The sequence below is a fragment of the Dasypus novemcinctus genome, chromosome 21 (assembly GCF_030445035.2).
Source record: "Dasypus novemcinctus isolate mDasNov1 chromosome 21, mDasNov1.1.hap2, whole genome shotgun sequence".
Lineage (NCBI taxonomy): Eukaryota > Metazoa > Chordata > Mammalia > Cingulata > Dasypodidae > Dasypus > Dasypus novemcinctus.
The window spans coordinates 15,680,205-15,700,650 of NC_080693.1; the positions used below are offsets into that span (position 1 = coordinate 15,680,205).

The 20,446-nt window shown below is 40.6% G+C and overlaps 1 protein-coding gene across 3 annotated transcripts in view; it reads right to left on the reverse strand.

Annotated features, from left to right (window-relative positions):
* The window catches only part of AKAP10 (A-kinase anchoring protein 10), a 108,974-nt gene that overhangs the window by 14,135 nt on the left and 74,393 nt on the right, over positions 1–20,446 (reverse strand). For all 3 annotated transcript variants that reach the window (XM_058283385.2, XM_058283384.2, XM_058283386.2), the window contains exons 13-14: positions 11,561–11,613; positions 10,842–10,937 (exon numbers count right to left, since the gene is read on the reverse strand). In XM_058283385.2, coding sequence (XP_058139368.1) covers positions 10,842–10,937; positions 11,561–11,613 — 149 coding nt within the window. The remainder of the gene's footprint in view (positions 1–10,841; positions 10,938–11,560; positions 11,614–20,446) is intronic.

Consider the following 20,446-nt stretch of genomic DNA (forward strand, 5'->3'; position numbering starts at 1 on the left):
CAAAAATTATCACCCTTACAGAGGAAAGTCTGCAAAAGTGAACAGGGCTTTGGTGATATGAATCGGGTAAGTGAAAAGTTTGAAATTAAATGAAATGCCAGTAATAACAGTTCTTAAAATGGAGTAAATTATCAGCTAGAAAGATGGAAAAGAAGGTGTGATGCTGGACTGAAATCTAAATCCAAGCCTTCCGAAGGTTATTTGGGAGGTCATGTGAACATATTTTTCTCTGATTCCTAATTTTTGTTTAGTGTAAATGCTAAGAAGTAGTTGAATGCCTTCAAAAGAATATGAACAGAAATTCTCCTACCACATGGAGTCTTCATGAATTGACTTAAGTTAGAGAAAGTGAAACTGCTGAAGGAACTGGGAATGTTTGGCTTGAAGAAAAGACCAAGGAGGGATTCAGTGGCTGTCTTCAACTTCCTGAATGCCGTTCAGAGAAGGATCAGATTTGATCTGTGTGGACCCACTGGGCCAAACCAGAACCAGTTTGAAGCTATAGAGAAACAGAATGTGAGCTTGCGGGAAGTCACAATTCCCCAACAAGTATAGCTATTTGACTTCCAGGTAAAGTTGGCAGACCCATTAAATTCACTCCTTCCCCAAATAACACTTTATTATTTTTTTTAAAAAGCAGAAACATACATGAATAGGAAAAAATGGGAGAAAAAGCAACAGCAACAAAACTTAAGAGGCTGGGAATGAGCAAGTGGTAAATGACTTAGTAGACCCCAGAATATACAATCTTAGAACTAATGTGGAGAAAGCTGAAAAGCTATCTGATTTATAGTGCAGGATCCCTCAAAAGCTGGGGAACACATGGCACCAGTACCTGTGGCAAAGGGAATGGGAATGGTGAAACATGAGGGCTTGTTAAAACACTGCCTCGGAAGCAGTGAGATCCAGTTATTTTCTGCAAACCTCATCAGCGAGGCACTCCCACCATCACCCCAACCCTAGCAGAAAAATCCAAGCTTCCTTCTTTGAGCAGAATCAAACACGGGGCATGACTGAGGGCAAGGCTGCTGCTGTACTGAGAAAGGAAATGAAGGAGGGGTGTATATAATTAACACTGGGACCCCTCTAGCTTCCTTCTTTTTGGCTTCTAGAACTCTGACAGCCTGGTCTTTATCCTCAAGGCAGGAAAGTGGGAGTTTTCTCTGAGGAATATGACCAGTCCAAGAAGAAAAAAACTTAAAAATGAAAAAGATTCTATTATCAGGGTTCCACAAGGAAATGCCTAGCTATCAAACAGTTTTTAGAACTCCACACCTACATATGAACAGCCAGCCAGAAAACACGAGAAATCTGAAGAAAGCCTCTAACATGAAAGACAAAGAGAGAGAGAGAGGAACTTAAATGAAATAGAGATACGGTAGGGTGAAAAAGAAAATGTGGAGGAAGTTTACAGAGATTATTAGATATACTGCATCTGAAAAACAAAACTATGCTATTTAAAAGCAACATTCAAAGAACAAAAAGCTCTTGAACATTAAATATATATTAGACATAGAGAAGCGGATGTGGCTCAACCAACTGGGCTCCCATCTACCACATGGGAGGCCCTGGGTTTGCCTCCCAGGGCTTCCTTGTGAACGGAAGCTGGTCCACGCCTGAGGAAAGCTGACGGCCCACGCTCATGGACAGCAGGCGCAGCAAGATGATGCAACAAAGGGAAACAAGCAGACACAGAAAGAACGCGCAGTGAATGGACACAGAGAGCAGACAGCAAGCAAGTGACAAGAGGGGGATAAATAAATAAAATTAATTTTATAAAAAATATTAGAGGGAAGCGGACTTGGCCCAGTGGTTAGGGCGTCTGCCTACCACATGGGAGGTCCATGGTTCAAACTCCGGGCCTCCCTGACCCGTGTGCAGCTGGCCCATGAACAGTACTGATGCATGCAAGGAGTGCCGGGCCACACAGGGGTGTCCCCTGTGTAGGGGAGCCCCACGTGCAAGGAGTGTGCCCCATAAGGAGAGCCGCTTAGCATGAAAGAAAGTGCAACCTGCCCAGAATGGCACCGCACACACGGAGAGCTGACAAAGCAAGATGACGCAACAAAAAGAAACACAGATTCCCGTGCCGCTGACAACAGAAGCGAACAAAGAAGGCAATGCAGCAAAAAGACACAGAGAACAGACAACCAGAGCGGGGGGGGGGGGGGGGGGGGGAGGGGAATAAATAAATCTTTTAAAAAACCCATTAGAAATAAAAAGTGTTAATTATTATTCATAAAATTATATACATATATCATATACTTTTGTGTGTGTGTGCATATATACACATATATAAAATATTTTACCAAAAAATAGAGAGGTATGAAAAACTCAATAGAAAGTCTGGGGTATCTCCTGTTGTGAAAACCTCTTAGATCAAAAACACAAAGGACTAGAAAATAGAGAAGAGATAAAATTACAAGACAAGTCCAGGAGGTTCAGTATTTGAATAATACAAATCCCAGGAAGAGAGAAAAGAGTAACGAAAGGGAAAGTGGGAACAAAGAGAGAATTCTAGATAATCTCCCGTATATCCTGACTAAAGGGGCTTCCAAGCACAATGGATTAAAACTAGACCATACTGGGGTGGCGGACTTGGCCCAGTGGTTAGGGCGTCCGTCTACTATATGGGAGGTCCGCGGTTCAAACCCCGGGCCTCCTTGACCTGTGTGGAGCTGGTCCATGTGCAGTGCTGATGCGCGCAAGGAGTGCTGCGCCACGCAGGAGTGTCCCCATGTAGGGGAGCCCCCATGTGCAAGGAGTGCCTCCTGTAAGGAGAGCCGCCCAGCGCGAAAGAAAGTGCAGCCTGCCCAAGAATGGTGTCGCACACGTGGAGAGCTGACATAGCAAGATGAAGCAACAAAAAGAGACACAGATTCCCGTGCCGCTGACAACAACAGAAGCAGACAAAGAAGACGCAGCAAACAGACACAGAGAACAGACAACTGAGGTGGGGGGAGGGGGGAGAGAAATAAATGAATAAATCTTAATAAATAAATAAAACTAGACTATACCAAGGTACAAATAATCCTGAAATTTCAGACTGGGATAAAGAAGAGATCCAATAATCTTCCAAGAAGGGGGTGGGGGGAGGGGCTATACAGAGACTAAAGCAGAATGGTCTGGACTCCTCAATAGCAACCACAGAAGCCAGGTGAGCCAACACCTTCAAAATTCTGGAAGAAAATGATCCTGGCCTAGCCAAAGTACCAAATAAAAATAGGCTTTCAGATATGCAAGTTCTCAGAAAATTTGTATGTTTGCTCAGGAAGCTACGGGAAGATGTATTTCTCCAAAACAAGCAAATAAACCAAGAAAAGTGACCTGAGGTTTAGGAAGTAGGAGGTACCTAGATGAAGAACGTACAACAGGCCAAGAGGGCATCCTGAGGCTGCCAGAAGGTTCCAGGAGAGATTTTACCAAGAGCAGAAAACTGTTGGTACCTGGCATCACTAAGCATCCTGAGAGGACAGTTAGGAATCTGGTGCAGAGTTTAGGGTTGTAGCAATGATAAATACATAGAAAACCAAGCAAAGGGAGGAAACAGCTATTTCTATCTTCAGGAAAAACATTTATTCAAGAAAGGACTACTGTTTACATAGCCATAATAAAGTAGACAATAAGAACTGACTTAACCATTACTGGAAGGACAAGGAGTTGGGTAAATAGCTGTAAAGGTGAGGACAGAGGTAGTAAAAAAAGTCACCTCAAACCCCATTTCTCATAGTAGGAGGTCCTCAGGGACTCACATGGAAAAATCAGAGTGTGTGGCAGGAAAAGCTTCTTTAAGAAAGCTGCATTTGTGCTGAGACCTCAGAGGAGGAATTAGCCAAGCAGAGGGAAGCACACGCAAAGACTGGGGGACCTGATGCAGGTAGAGTGACACAAGGTTGTAATCAGTGTTTCAATTTTTGGGGGCTGACAATTACATGATACCAAATTTAGGTTTAACATAGTGCACTCTTTCCTGAATCTTTATACACTTACACATTTTTTCCTTAAAGGCTGTTTATTTAAAACTAGTTCTAAACTTAATGAAACTTCCATAAAATTTATCTATGGCCTGCTATTTTTGACAAGAGTGCCAAGTCCATTCAGTGAGGGAAAAAATGGTCTCTTCAACTAAGGGTGCTGGCAGGAGCCAATGTAGCTTAAAAAAAAAAAACCAACAAATTGGATCCCGACCTCACATCATGTAAACAAACTGACTCAAAATGGATCAATGACCTAAAAAGAAGTGCTAAAACCATATACTTCTTAGAATAAAACATAAGGGTAAATCCTTCATGACCTTGTATTTGGCAATGGATTCTTAGACATGATACAAAAAGCTCAAGCAACAAGAGAAAAAAATAAACTAGACTTGACCAAAATGAAAAACTTTCATACAAAGGACATTATTGAGAAACTTGACAGATAACTACAGAAAAATATTTGGAAATCATAAATCTGACAGTGGTCTAACAGACAATCCAGTTAAAAAATAGGCAAAGGACTTAAAGAGACATCTCTCCAAAGAAGATATATAAATGACCAGTAAGTTCATGAAAAGATGCTCGACATCACTAATCATTACAGATACACAGATCAAAATAATGAGATACCACTTCATGCAGAAAATAACAAGTGTTGGTAAGGATGCAGACACTGGGATGCTTGTGCATTGCTGATGGGAATGTAAAATAGTACAGTCGCTATGGAAAACAGTTTGGCGGTTCCTCAGAAAGTCGGACATATAATTACAAGTCCATTCCTACATACCCAAAAACTGAAAGCAGGGACTCAAACATTCACTTGTACACCAATGTTTATCACAGCATTCTTCACAAGTGCCAAAAGGTAGAAGCAACCCAAGTGTCCATCAACAGATGAATGGATAAACAAAATGTGGTATAGCCATACAATGGAATATTACTCAGCCATAAAAAAGAATCGAAGTTCTGATATATGCTACAACATGGATGAATCTTGAAAACATTATGCTGAGTAAAATGAGCCAGATAAAAAGGACAAATATGGGAAACGGACTTTGGCCCAGTGGTTAGGGCGTCCGTCTACCACATGGGAGGTCCGCGGTTCAAGCCCCGGGCCTCCTTGACCCGTGTGGAGCTGGCCCATGCGCAGTGCTGATGCGTGCAAGGAGTGCTGTGCTACACAGGGGTGTCCCCCGCGTAGGGGAGCCCCATGCGCAAGGAGTGCACCCATAAGGAGAGCCGCCCAGCGCGAAGGAGGGAGCAGCCTGCTGAGGAATGGCGCCGCCCACACTTCCCGTGCCGCTGATGACAACAGAAGCAGACAAAGAAACGAGATGCAGCAAAAAGACACAGAAAACAGACAACTGGGGGAGGGGAGGGGAATTAAATAAATAAAAATAAATCTTTAAAAAAAAAAAAAAAGGACAAATACTGTATGATTCCATTTATGTGAAGTACCTAGAATAGGCAAATTCATAGAGACAGAAAGAAGATCAGAAGTTACCAGGGGCTGTGGGGAGGAAGGAATGGCGGGTTATTGCTTAATGGATGCAGAGTTCTGTTTGGAATGATGAAAAGGTTTTGGAAATAGACAGTGACATTGGTTACACAACACTGTCAATATATTTAATACCATGGAAATATATTTAAAAACGTTAAATTTTGTTATGAATATTTTAGCACAGAAAAAAAATGTTAGAAGATTTCCTCAAAATAACTTTACTGCTAAGGGATTACCATTGAAAATTTCTTGTTTCACTATGCATGGTTCACTTTAATGCTATCTACATTGTTCCAAACAACAAAATAAAAAAATAAAAATAAAAGGATTAAAAAAATCAGGCTGGGGATGCAATTACAACTTATACAATTACTTTTTTTGTGTGTGGTACTAGGGCCGGGGATTGAACCTTTGACCTCATGTGGGCAGCCAGCGCTCAACCACTGAGCTACATTGGTTCCCCTGAGTTGTTTGTTTCCTGGTTGTTTTTTTTGTTTTAAGGAGGCACTGGGACTGAACCTGGAACCTTTCATGTGGGAAGCTGGCACTCAACCACTTAAGCCACATCCACTCCCCCACAATTACTTTTTTTGAAGGTACACAAGGACTTTCAGTTTTGAGATAAAAACACATGTCCCTCTTTCCTTAAAATAAAACAAAAAAAACCCCAACCCAAAACAAGAAAAAATAGAAACGAAGTTATTAGCTCCATCTTTGATGAAATTAGCAAACACCTGTATAATGCCAAACAAGCGGACGGAGGGATGTAAAATGACTGAGCAGGCAAGGATCAATCCCAGAGCCTGCGGGGTGAAAAACAGGTCTACGGAACAAGCCGATTTGCCCTTCGGAATCCTAATGGTTCAGGAATCCAGACACCAGGTACAAAAGAGAGGTGAAGGAGGAGAGTACACAGAGGAGGAGTTTGGAAGCAAGGTCCCCGTCCCATCCCGGCTGATCAGGTGACTGCTTGTCCTCATCCGCCCCGAGGGAAACAGGAGGTATATTCCCAAGGAAAGGTCAACCAGGACAGCTCGGGGCTCAGTAAGGTGAGGCGCGGAGGAAAAGTCCAGGAAAGATGCTGGAGTGAAAGCAGGAGACTTAGAGGACTCTGCACACTGAAAGGTACCATGGACTCCACCCCTGTCCCCACTCCTTCCAGGCCCTTCCTTCCAGCTCCAGAATGCTGGAGCTAGGGAACAATGGGAGACTCTTGTTTGGAGAAATGCAAATGGATGAGAAAAAAGACCTATTAGTACTGACATTTACAAGTCTGCAACTAAAAATTCAGCAGGCCTCTGAAATATCTTATAATCAAGCCCTCCAATCAACAACTTCCATTTCCACCTGGAGAGCTTCCACTAAGCTTTTCAATGTCTAACTTAATTATGAGCAGACAGGAGATCAGAGACCAAAGAGAAGGCTCCAACAAAGCAGCAAGAGGGACCAAGATAAACAAGAAACAAAGAACTTAGAGGAAAACAGCCTTCTAAAAACCTTAAAAGTATTTTTTAAAAATTCCCAAAACTATCACTAATACCTTAAGGTAAGCTATTACCTCTATGGGATATGGATTATTTTTTTGGGGGGGGGTGGTAAATTTCCCAGAAAGAGGACTGAAAAAGACAAAAATATAGATAACAAGAGAAGAAAAAGATTTAAAGAATTAGAAAAGATGACAGAAGTTTCTAGAGAGAACAGGTCATAGAGCAAGCATTAAAGAAAAAAAAAAAAAGATATAGATTGTCAATAGCACACTAGAAGCTAGAAGAAAATGGAGCAGTGCCTTCACAATTCTGAGAGAAAACTATTCCCAATCTATAACTCTATTTTCAGCAAAACTATCAATAATTTCCCACGCTTTCCAGGAATTTACTCAAGAATGTACTACACCAAAATAGAAATCAGATTTCCTGATACAGTTCAGTGTGTGGAAAATAATAACGCAATAAGTATTACACAATTAATGAGAAATTTAAAGAAAAATCAATGGTAAGTACATACAAAGTTAAGCAAGTATAAATGAGGTCACTCTTAACCCTAGGAGAAATGAAATGCTGGACAAGAAAAGAAATATAATGATAAACTAAAAATTCATCTAGTCATGGAAAATATTTGCATAGTCATGATAAAGACATTGAATATAGACTTACCTAACGATGTCACTAAAACTACATTAGAAAGAGGTTAAAATCCTCACTTAATATTAAGAAATCAAATGTCTAAAAATTGATAAATTAAAAGAACAATATTTGAATTTTATTTAGTAATATGGAAATCAATCCTAGAAGAAACATACAAAAGTTGAAGGTGGATGCTTCTGAGAAATGAGATAGCATAACAACAGGGGAAAAGTGGGGCTGAAGACTGTTCTGTACTTTCGTCTAAGTTTCCTCAGCACTACATGAGTTTTTAAATTACAAGCCAAAATATTGTGATAAAAAAATTGAGGCAAAATACATAAAAGATATAAGCAAGATTCATTTATAAATTAGCATGTCTTTTTTAAATATAAAATCAGCTTTAAGTATAATTTACACATAATGAAATATACCCAAGTTGTGTGTCCATCACCAAAAGAAAAATCTAGAACATTTTCATGACCCAAAGAGTTCCCTCATACTCCTTTGCAGTTTATCCCTCTCCTCACCTCCATGTCCAAAACAAATACCAATCAGCAGTCTAGTACTATAGCTGTGACTTCTTGAGAATTTTACATACACAGAACCATACAGTACATAGAGTTTTGTGCTTGGTTTTAAACTTAGCACATTGCTTCTGAGTTTCATCCACATTAGTGTTTGTATTATTAGTTCATTCCCTTCTATTAGCGAATAGTATTTGATTGTATTGATATACCACAATTTTGTCTGTCCAATTATCAGTTGCTAGATATTTGAACAGTTTCCAGTTTTTGGCTATTATGAATAAAGCTGCTGTAGTCATTCACATACAGGTCTTTCCTTATACATGTTTTTATTTCTTTTGGGTACTACCTACAAGTAAGCGGGTTTACTGAGACATATGGTAAGTTTATATTTCACTTGACAAGAAATAGCCAAACTATTTTCTGAAGCAGTTATACTGTTTTGCATTTCCACTAGCAATGTATTCAAAGTTCAAGTTACTCCACATCCTTGCTAACATTTATATAGCCAATATTTTTAATTTTAGCCATTCACTTGGGTATATAGTGATATAACATTGTGACTTTAATTTGGTTTTCCCTGATGTCTAATAATATTGAGTATATTTCCATGTGAATATTTGCCATCCATGTATCTTTTTGGATGAAAGTCAGTTCCTATCTTTTGCCCATTAAAAAAACTTAGATTGACAGTCTTACTAGTGAACTGTGAGTTCTTTACATAGTCTGAATACAACAACTTTCCAGAGCCATTTTACCTTATTTTTAAATATATATTCACTGTTTAGGTTGATGGTCTTTCATTTTGGGTAAAGGTGTGGGTTGCTACATTGTCTGCTGGCTTGCATACATTTTGACAAAAAGTCTGCTGTTATTCTTATTTTTGTTTCCCTGTATGTAATATGCCTCTTCCTTGGGCTATGTTTAAGATTTTCCTCTTTATTATTGATTTTCAGCAATTTGATATGACAGGCCTTGGTGTGCTTATCTTTATTTTGTCTATGAATCTATGGGCTTACAGCTTTCATCAAATTTGGAAATTTTTTGGTCATTTTTTTCTGGACTCTACTTCCTTTGTCTGGGACTCGGATTATGATACTACCTCATATTTCCTGAGTCTCTGGTTTTATTGTTTTCTTCCCAGTCTTTTTTGTCTTTGTACTTCATTTTGGGTAGTTTCCATTGTTTTCACGGATCTTTTCTTAGGTGGTTTCTAATTTACTGTTAATCCCATGGAGTTGTACTTTTCTTTCCAATACTGGATTTTTTATTTCTAGAGATTCCATTTGGGTCTTTTTTTTTTTTTTTAAGATTTTTTTTTCCTCTCCCCTCCCCCTGCCCCAGTTGTCTGTTCTCTGTTGTCTGTTTGCTGCATGTTCTTTGTCCACTTCTGTTATTGTTAGCAGCATGGGAATCTGTGTTTCTTTTTGTTACATCAGCTCCCTGTGCGTGCAGTGCCATTCCTGGGCAGGCTGCACTTTCTTTGGCGCTGGGCGGCTTTCCTTACGGGGTGCACTCCTTGCGCATGGGACACACCTGCGTGGTAGGGCACTCTTTGTGCTCATCAGTGCTGTGCATGGGCCAGCTGCACACAGGTCAAGGAGGCCTGGAGACCCGGGCTTTGAACCGCGGACCTCCCATGTGGTAGACGGACGCCCGAACCACTGGGCCAAGTCTGCTTCCCACGGGTCATTTTTAAGTATCTTCCATTTCTATTCTCATTATGTCCATGATTTCCTTGATATTCATGAACATATTATAATATTTAAAAATAGACATTTTAATAGTTTTGACTGCTAAATTCATCATAAATCCATGTTATTTCTGGGTCTGTTTCTAAAGATTGATGTTTCTCCAGATTACAGGCTAAGGTTTTCTGCTTCCTTACAGGCCTGGTAATTGTTGATTGGATGTTGGACATTTTGAGTTCTACACTGTTGGGTGCTGAATTTTGGTGTATTCCTTTAAAGAGGGTTGGCCTTTGTTCTGGCCTGCAAGTAAGTTACTTACACATCCACCTGATCCTTTCAAAACCCGGTTTTAAGCTTGGTTAAGGTGCTTTAGTCTAGACCTACTTTAGCTCCAGTGGTTGGGTTTAACTTTCAGAGGACACTAATACAATGCCTTGTGTTAAAAGGTCTCTCCACTCTTGCTGGGAGAAATGTAGACGATTTCTAGCCTTGTGTTCCACAAACTGTTTAGGCTACTATTTTCTGGCATTTTATTTTGCCCGTCTTTGTGCATTTTTATCCCATGTTGACTGATATCAGTACTCAGATAAGCCTCTAGGGGATCTCTCTATATATTTCTTTCTGTGAAGCTCCCTCTTAAAACTTCTACCCAACTTGGTCTCCCAAATCTTTAATTTCTCACTCTTTAATCCATCAAGACTATCACGCTCCATGTGGTTTTCCCTTCCTCGCACTTTGGAAGCTGCTTTTAGGCAGTGAGCTAGGGCCCACCTAAATGTCGCCCTTCTTTTAAGGATTATAGCCCTGTACTGCCTATTGTCCAAGATCCAGAAACAGTTGTTTCATTATCAGTTTTCTAATTGTTTATAATTTTCACAGCAGTTAATCCTTAAAAGGCAGAAGTGGAAGTCCCTTTATCTTCCTTCATCTTTCTTCCTTCCGCCCTTCCTTTTTTTTTAAATATACCTTGAATGTAATTCTTCACAGTTTTATACCAACTAGATAAGACCACAGGTCATCCTTACCTTTGTAGATTTTTCTAATGGTTGATCATACTGTGCTTGTTGCATAACATCACTGACTATCATCTTGGCAATCTTCCAAGCTAGCTCTTCTTGGGCCTAAAAGAAGTAATTCAAAATGTTCATAATGGTTATTTATTATAAGAATCAAGCAGCACATTATCATGGCTCTAAACACAACTGTGCATGCTTATAATTTCTATTTATTTGGAAAAGACATACATTTCCACACATGAAGGGATCTGGGCCACCTCTTGGCTATGCTCCATTAACATGGCATTCACTGTCTTCTAGAGCCAGCTGCTAGATACTCAACATGATGACCATTTTCATGCTGAAAGGTCATAATAAAACACTTTTCTTTCTCCATGCCCAACTCTTAATAATATATTTAAATATTCAAAAAGCAAGCTTCCACTTCTGACAGTAACACTTTCCAAGGGAAACATTTGAGCTTTTGCTTCTATACTGGTTACAATATTTATCTGTTTATATAAACTTGAATGCATGGCTATCTTGCAGTGGTCAGAGTCTCTGCACTGAAGATGAAGGTGACCGTTAGATACTCATTAGGGCCCACACCTTTTGTTACATTTTGGATAAGGGAGCATCAATGTGCTATCTGCTTAAACATGAGAACTAAAGTAAGAGGAAACTTGAAACCCTACTTAGTAAGTGGCACTTACAAACAGCAATCTTTTTTCACTAAAAGTAGACCTTACCTCATCAGTATTTCCTTGCACCCACTTCTTCATAGCTTGTGAGAACATGGATCCTAGTAAACAAAGTCAAAATTGAATGTAGATTTCATGTGTAATTTCACATTCAAAAATGTTCTTTTAAAAAGGCTGTTATTCCAGATATGGATATTCTTTTCTTGCATCAATCTAGCCAAAATCCTAAGGAATATTACCATAAATTAACCTGATATTTCCTCCAAAATAGACTATTTAACTTTGAAAAACTTTTTTTAAATACTGTTTTTAGAGTTCTAGATTTTTCTTCTACTTCCCTCACTCAAAAGAAATCATCTAGTGTTACATATATACAGCATACATTTTAAAAGCAAAACACAACACTAACAAGGATATTGACTTGGGTAACAATCTAGCAATGGCGGAGCAGACATAGCTCTATGAAGAATGAGTGGATTATGTGGAAGCACAGTGTGGTAAGAAAAAGAACTTGCCAGATTTGGGGATGGTTAAAAACCTTCAGGGGAGGTGTTTTATTATTGGCCTACTGTGAAAACCTTTCCTCTGAAGATATGAATAAAGAACTTGGTCACCAGCAGAGGAAGAAGAAAGGGAGGTCCTCATAAGGCCAGTGGGGCCCGATGTCTTCCTAATGCAGATGAAGACATTTGTGAAAATGAGGCCTGACAATATGGTGTCGGATATTTTGCTTTTGCTTGAAATAAAGGGCTGAGAAACAAGCAAATGAAAACTTTAGGGATACTGTGAGGACAACAAATCAGGGAACAAAATGAGAAAACATCAAGGAAAAGCAAAAGGCCATGTGAGAAAACAAGACTTGCCAAACTTCAACAACGAAACATGATGAGGAGGGGGAAAAAAACTCAAAAGAAGGTGGAACAGAGGAAGAAAATGGAGCTGAAGATATTATCAGGCCTTTGCCACTGGAACCAGAAGCCACACGGCCTTCTCACACTGCTGCCCAGAGTGGCAAAGTAGAACACCATTCAGGAGAGGAAGGACGCCGAGACTGGAGTACCACAGGTCAGGGAGTGGGACAGGGGAAAAGAATTTTGCTTTAGATACTGGTGAAAGAGCACGTGAGATGCTCTCTGGGCTGAGAGAGACCCCAAGTTTGCTCCATCCCTGGCTTAGTTTGTGTATTACAAGATCTCTTTTGGGTCAAAAAAGAACTTGTTCTTTCAGTAGCCAGGCATGGAGCAGACTGGGGCCTGCACAGTGACACAAAGTGGTGAGCTAGCCAGACCCAGGGACCCAGGCTCATCACCAGCATTCTCCACTCCTGCCCCTGGCGGCCCACTGCAAGCCCCCGTGGTCACCTCTGTAATGCCAATGATATGAAAGCATATCATCAGCATTTCAGTGATATAAGCTTATAAACATTTGAACTCGAGTTTGTACCACTCATGGTGCCTTCCTCTCCCAGAAGGGGGAAAATAACTTTAGGGACTAAATTCTAACTTCATAGGCTTCAGGTTGGATTTTTCAGTAAGAAAGTGACAGATACTCTGGGGCAAAAAAAACAAAACTCTAACCCTGTAAATGACAGACTATTTTCAGCTGCCCTCAGCAATTAAAGAGAGGAAGGTAAAGGAAGAGGAACTGAACTGCAAACAGCTGGTCAAGGTGGCATCCTGCACCAAAGCCCTTGAACGGCTATTCATTTGCTGTGTGGACCAAACAAGCCACTATCTCTCTATTTCTCAATCTCTTCCTTTCAGAGTAAGGAAGTAGTATTCTCAGATGCACCATCGACGATTTATACAGGCTTGAAAATGCTAACAAATCTCCATTATTTGGGGGTAGCATGTGAGTATCCTCAAAAGAATGAAGTCATTTTTGGATAAGAGAACTTAGTGTGTCTGTCACTGTACAAAGGTCAACCAAGATTTTAAAAAGGAACTTTTTCTTAAATAAGACCCATAATCTTATCACTCAGATAACCTCTGATGACATTTTAAAAGATTAATTAATTCAGTCAACAAACATTCAATGACTGTCTACAACGTACCAGGCATAATTTTACATGCAGAGAGTATAGTGCCTAGTCAGACAAAAAATCCTTGCTCTCATGGAGGTAAATGTCATGGAAAGAAAAGACTATAAACAAGTATGCAAAGAAATGAGCAAGATAATTTCAGAAAGAAGGTTTGTTGACAGTACGAGTTTAGATAATGTGAACTGGGAAGGGAAGACCTCTATAAAGAGTTAATATCTGAGATGACAAAAAGACTTGGTGGCAGGGCTTTTATGAAAGCAGGGGAAACAGCAAGGTCCACAAAAGGAAGCATAAAGGACATTACAAGAAGTGCTTAGTACATGAAGGAAGAGTGGTTCACGTGAGATTATACAGGCAGGCAGGGCCCATCAACAGGCCACAGCCAAGAGGGTCGATTTTATTTTAAGTGCAACAGAAAGCCAGGGGAGGAGGGATGGGTGGTGACTAAGCAGTGTGTGGCTCTGCACTGAATACTGGTCTGAACAAAGCCGTGCTAAGGACATTTTTAGAGTGGAGCATGGAAATCTGAATATGGTCTGAGTATTCAACAAAATGAAAATGTCCTGAAATGGAAAGATAGGTCATTAATAACTCACACCCACCCCCCAGAAATAAAAGGTTACAAAAGAGTCTATTCAGTATGATTTCATTTTGGTAAACAAATAAAACCCTATGTCATGATACATATATAAAAGCACAGAAAATAATACAGGAGGACACACACCAAAGGATTAAAGCAGTGAGTGCTGTGTGGGGAGCATATGGTCTCATTTTTAATTTTTCTGTGTATTTTACTTTTCTTCAATGTACAAGTAACAATTCAAAAACAATACGAGGGTATATAAAAGTAAATATAGGGAAGCGGATTTGGCCCAACAGATAGGGCGTCCGCCTACCAAATGGGAGGTCTGCGGTACAAACCCCGGGCCTCCTTGACCCGTGTGGAGCTGGCCCACGCGCAGTGCTGATGTGTGCAAGGAGTGCCCTGCCACGCAGGGGTGTCCCCACGTAGGGGAGCCCCACGCACAAGGAGCGTGCCCCGTAAGGAGAGCCACCCAGTGTGAAAAAGTGCAGCCTGCCCAGGAAAGGCACCGCACACATGGAGAGCTGACACAACAAGATGATGCAACAACAACAAAAAAGAGACACAGATTCTGGGTGCTGCTGACCAAGAATACAAGCGGACACAGAACACACAGCAAATGGACATGGAGAGCAGACAACTGGGGGGGAAGGGTAGGGAATGGGAGAGAAATTTAAAAAAAAAAGTAAATATAAAAGGAGTCATAGTATATACATTGTTATGTCAATTATCACACTTGATATAGTTTAGACAATTTTTCATATTACTAAATACAGTTCTACCTTATTTAAAAAGAAATTCATTGCAAAACATTATGTAGAAGGACCATAAAATTTATATAACCAGTCAAACTGATGGGCATTTTTATTAGTTTGTTATTATAAACAATGTCTCAATAAACATCAATGTACAAATATCTTGGTCTATTTTTAAAAATTTATCTAAGTATACCACTCATACATAAACATATATAACAATAAGTATATAGTAAAAGTTGTGAACTTATAAAACAAACATGCATAACATCAGAAAGGGCTCTCTTATCTCACCCCACCACCAATATCTTGCATTGCTATGAAACATTTTTAACTAATGATGAAAGAACATCCTCAAAATATTACTACTAACCAAAGTATCTGACATTCGGTGTATTTTCCCCCCACCTCACCCTATTAATACTATTATATCATTTATACATGAACAAATATAAATAGTAAGTGTATAGTGAAAGTTGTGGACTTACAAAGCAAATATGCATAACATCATACAGGGGTCCCATATGTCAATCCACGACCAACATCTTGCATTGTTGTGAGATATTAGTTACAAAGTATGTAAGAATATCATCAAAATCTCACAACTATAGTCCATATCTTACATTTGGTGTATTTTTCCCCCAACCCACCCTATTATGATTATTTTTTTTAAGATTTTTTATTTATTTCTCTCCCCTTCCTCCCGCCCCAGTTGTCTGCTCTCTGTGTCCATTCACTGTGTGTCCTTCTGTGTCCGCCTCTATTCTTGCCAGCGGCACGGGCAATCTGTGTTTCCTTTTGTTGCGTCATCTTGCTGCGTCAGCTCTCGGTGTGTGCGGTGCCACTCCTGGGCAAGTTCCACTTTTTTTGTGTGAGGCAGCTCTCCTTATGGGGCACGCTCCTTGCGCGTGGGGCTCCCGTATGCTGGGGGACACCCCTGTATGGCACAGCACTCCTTGCACACATCAGCACTGCCTGTGGGCTAGCTCACCACATGGGTCAGGAGGCCCTGGGCTTGAAGCCTGGACCTCCCATGTGGTAGGCGGACACTCCATCCATTGAGCCAAATCTGCTTCCCTTATTTTTTAAAATATATTTTTATTATATAAGTTGTGAAACAATCATGCACATGTGCAGAATTCCCATAAACCAATCAACACACCATGCCATGGTGGAACATGTTACAGATTATGAGATAATATCATCAGACTATTACCACTTATCATGGTCCGTAGCCAATACTGGCACACTATTTCCATACTCCCCCATTATTAGCACAGTACATCTTGACACTGATGCAAGAATATTACAGTACTGCTGTTAACCACAGTTCATAGGTCATTCCAGTTCTATTTTTCCCATGCTTCTCCACATTCCCATCACCCTGCAACAGTGATGTACATCTGCTCTAGCTCACAAAGGACACGAGCATCTGTACCATCATCCACAATTCTCATCCACTTCTGAGTTTACTGTGTTATTTCAGTCCCTGGATTACCCTCTACCTTTTTTTCAATTAACATTTATGTCCCTAGACTATACTTTCCAGCCACATTCCCATTTATAAACCCACTTTTTTTTAACTTTTTTTGTCTTTGACTTTTTAATGTTACATTAAAAAACTATGAGGGGTGTCCCCCGCGTAGGGGAGCCCCACGCGCAAGAAGTGCACCCGTAAGGAGAGCCGCTCAGCATGAAAGAAAGTGCAGCCTGCCCAGGAATGGCGCCGTGCCGCTGACGACAACAGAAGCGGACAAAGAAACAAGATGCAGCAAATAGACACAGAGAACAGACAACCGGGGGAGGGGGGGGAATTAAACAAATAAAAGTAAAATAAATCTTTAAAAACAAAAACAAACAAAAAAAAAACCTATGAGGTCCCCATATACCCCCCACCTCCTTCACGCCACTCCTCCCCCCATAGCAACAATCTCCTCGATCATCATGAGACATTCATTGCACTTGGTGAATACATCTCTGAGCACTGCTGCACCTTATGGTCAATGGTCCACACCAGAGCCCATACTCACCACAGTCCACCCAGTGGGCCATGGGAGGACATACAATGTCCGGTAACTGTCCCTGCAGCACCACCCTAAACCCACTGTTACTCAATATAATTTGTTACCATCAATTCTACACATTTCCACACTTTTATAGTCAAGTTAATTAAAACTTCTACATACATTAAGCATCAGTAGTCCTTCTCAGTCCTCATCTCCTTTAAGAATCCACCACCTACCACCAGGTCTTGAAGATGTTTTCCTACATTTTCTTCCAGAAGCTTTATGGTTTTGCTTTTATATTCAGGTCTTTTATCTATTTTGAGCTAATTTTTGTATAAGGTGTGAGATTAATGTTCTCTTTCTTTCTTTTGGCTATGGTGATCCAGTTCTCCCAACACCATTTGCTAAATGGACTGTTCTGTCCAAGCTGGGTGGGTTTGACAGGCTCATCAAAAATCACTTGACCATAGATGTGATAATCTGTTTCTGAACCATCAATTCGATTCCATTGGTCTCTGCGTCTGTCTTCATGCCAGTACTATACTGTTTTTATCACTGGAGCTAGGTAATATGATTTAAAGTCACCATCAGAGTCCTCCAACTTCACTTTTCCTTTTTAAGATGTTTCTGGCTATTTGGGCCCCTTTACCCTTCCAAATAAATTTGATAAATGAGTTTTCCATTTATTTTTAAAAAGCTGTTGGAATTTTTATTGGGATTCCATTAAGTTTGTGTATTAATTTGGGTAGAATTGACATCTTAATGATATTTAGTCTTCCAATTCTTCCAATTATTTAGGTATTTTTGAATTTCTTTTTATAATGAGTTGTAGTTTCCTGAATATAGGTGCTTTATATCCTTGGTTAAGTTTATTCCTAAATATTTGGTTCTTTTAGTCAACTATTGGAAAGGGAATTTTTTTCCTGACTTCCTCCTAAAATTGTACATTACTAGTATCTTTTAAAGTCTATTTCATCTAAATTTAGCTATTCCAGTTTTTTCGTTTTGTTTTTCTTCTGTTACTGCCTGCGTAGATTATCTTTCCGCAGTCTTTCACTTTCAATCTATTGGTATTCTAGGCCTAAGATGAGTCTCTTGTAAGCATACAGAAGGCTCACATTTTCTTACCCATTCTGCTAGTCTGCGTTTTTTTTTTTTTAAGATTAAAAAAAATTTCCCCCTCCCCCCAGTTGTCTGCTCTCTATGTCCATTTGCTTTGTGTTCTGAATCTGCTTGTATTCTTGTCAGCGGCACCAGGAATCTGTCTTGTTTTGTTGTGTCATCTTGCTGTGTCAGCTCAGTGTACGGCGCCATTCCTGGGCAGGCTGCACTTTTTTTGCGCCAGGCGGCTCTCCTTATGGAGCGCACTCCTTGTGCTTGGGGCTCCCCTACGCGGGGGACACCCCTGCGTGGCATGGCACTCCTTGCGCATCAGCACTGTGCATGGGCCAGCTCATCACACAGGTCAGGAGGCCCTGGGTTTGAACTCTGGACCTCCCATGTGGTAGGTGGATGCCCTATCCGTTGCACCAAATCTGCTTCCCAAGTCTGCGTTTTTTGATTGGGGAGTTAATCCATTAACATTCGATGTTATTACTGGAAAGGCAGTTCTTATTCCACTATTTTGACCTTTGGGTTTTATCTGTCATTTTATTTTCACCACTTTTTTGAGACTTTGTTACTTTTACTGATATAATCTTCATTTCCAAACTTTCTTCCAAGCCTCTCTCTCCTGTCTTTTCTTATCAGACTGTAGCATACTCGAGTATTTTCTGCAAGGCCAATCTCTTTGTTATACACTCTGTTTCTGTTTATCTATGAATATTCTAAATTCGCCCTCATATTTGAAAGACAACCTTACTAGATATAAGATTCTTGGCTGAAGTTTTTCTCTTGGAGTATCTTACCTTAAATATATCATACTCTGTCTTCTGGCCTCCATAGTTTCTGATGAGAAATATGCACTTAATCCTATTGGGTATCCATTATATGTTATGTATTGCTTTTCTCTTGCTGCTCTCAGAATTCTCTGTCTCTGGCATTTGACATTCTGATTAGTTTGGTCTTGGAGTTGGCCTATTTGGATTTATTTGGTTTGGAGTATGCTGTGTTTTTTGGACACAGATATCTATGTCCTTTAATAAGGTTGGGAAACTTCCTACCACTATTTCTTTAAATATTCTTTCTGCTCCTTTTTCCCTTCTCTTCTCCTTCTGGGATACCCATGACATATACATTTGCACGTCTCTTGCTTTCCTTTAGTTCCCTGAGATTTTGTTCAATTTTTCCCATGCTTTTCTTCATCTGTTTTTTTCTATGTTAGCTTTCAGAAGCCACGTCTTCAAGCTCACCAATCCTTTCTTCTGCCTCCTCAAATCTATTATGATTCCAGTGTATTTCCAATTTCTTTTATTGTGCCTTTCATTCCCGTTAAGACCTGCTATCTTCCTATGTATGCTTTCAAATTCTTTGTGCTCACCCAATGTCTTTTTTTGATTTTTTAAAGATTTACTTTATCTTTCTTTCTTGCTCCCCTTCCCCCGATGGTTCTCTCATCTGTCTGCTCACCATTTGCTTGCCTTCTCCTGGAGGCACCGGGAACTGAATCCGGGACCTCCCACATGAGAGGTGAGTATCCAACGGCATGAACCACATCTGCTCCCTGCAAGCTGTGGCATCCGCTGGCTTGTGGCATCTGTTGCAGCAGGGGTGGCATCTAGGTTGTTTGTGGCAGGGGCAGCATCCCGCTCATTGCAGCAGGGGTGGCATCTGCTTGTCTTTTAGGAGGCACCAGGGCCTGAACCTGGGACTTCCCATATGGTAGAGGGGTACCCAACTGGTTGAGCCACATCCTTTTCCCCCAGTGTCTTTTTTTTTTAATTAATGATTCATTTTATCTCTCCCCTTCCCCCTCATTCTCTGCTCTCTGTGTCCATTTGCTGTGTGTTCTTCTGCGTCCGCTTGCACTCTTGTCATGCGGCAAGACCCTGTCGCTTTTTTTGTTGTGTCATCTTGCTTCGTCAGCTCTCCATGTGTGTGCCACCACTCCTGGGCGGGCTCTCCTTGTGGGGTGCGTTCCTTGCGCTTGGGGCACCCCTATGCGGGGGACAACCCTGCATGGCACAGCACTCCATGTGCGCAGCAGCACTGTGTGTGGGCCAGTTCACCATATGGGTCAGGGGGCCCTGGGTAGAGAACCCTGGACCTGCCTACCCTTAACCCATATGGTAGGTGGACATTCTATCAGTTGAGCCACAACTACTTCCCCTCAATGTCTTCTTAATATCCTTAACCTCTTTAACCATCTCATTGAATTTATTGAGGAGATCTGTTTGAACATCTCAGGTTAGCTGTCTCAACTCCTTTATGTCATGTAGAGGATTATCTTATCCTTTAACTGGGCCACATCTTCCCATTTCTTGTAATTTTTTGTTCGTGCCTTGGCATCTAGCTTACTAGATGTGTTTACTCTGGATGCAGTTTCTCTCTTCAGTTTAGGGCTTTCTTACACTTTCTCCCTTGCTGATTGTGTAGTAGGAGCTGAGGTTG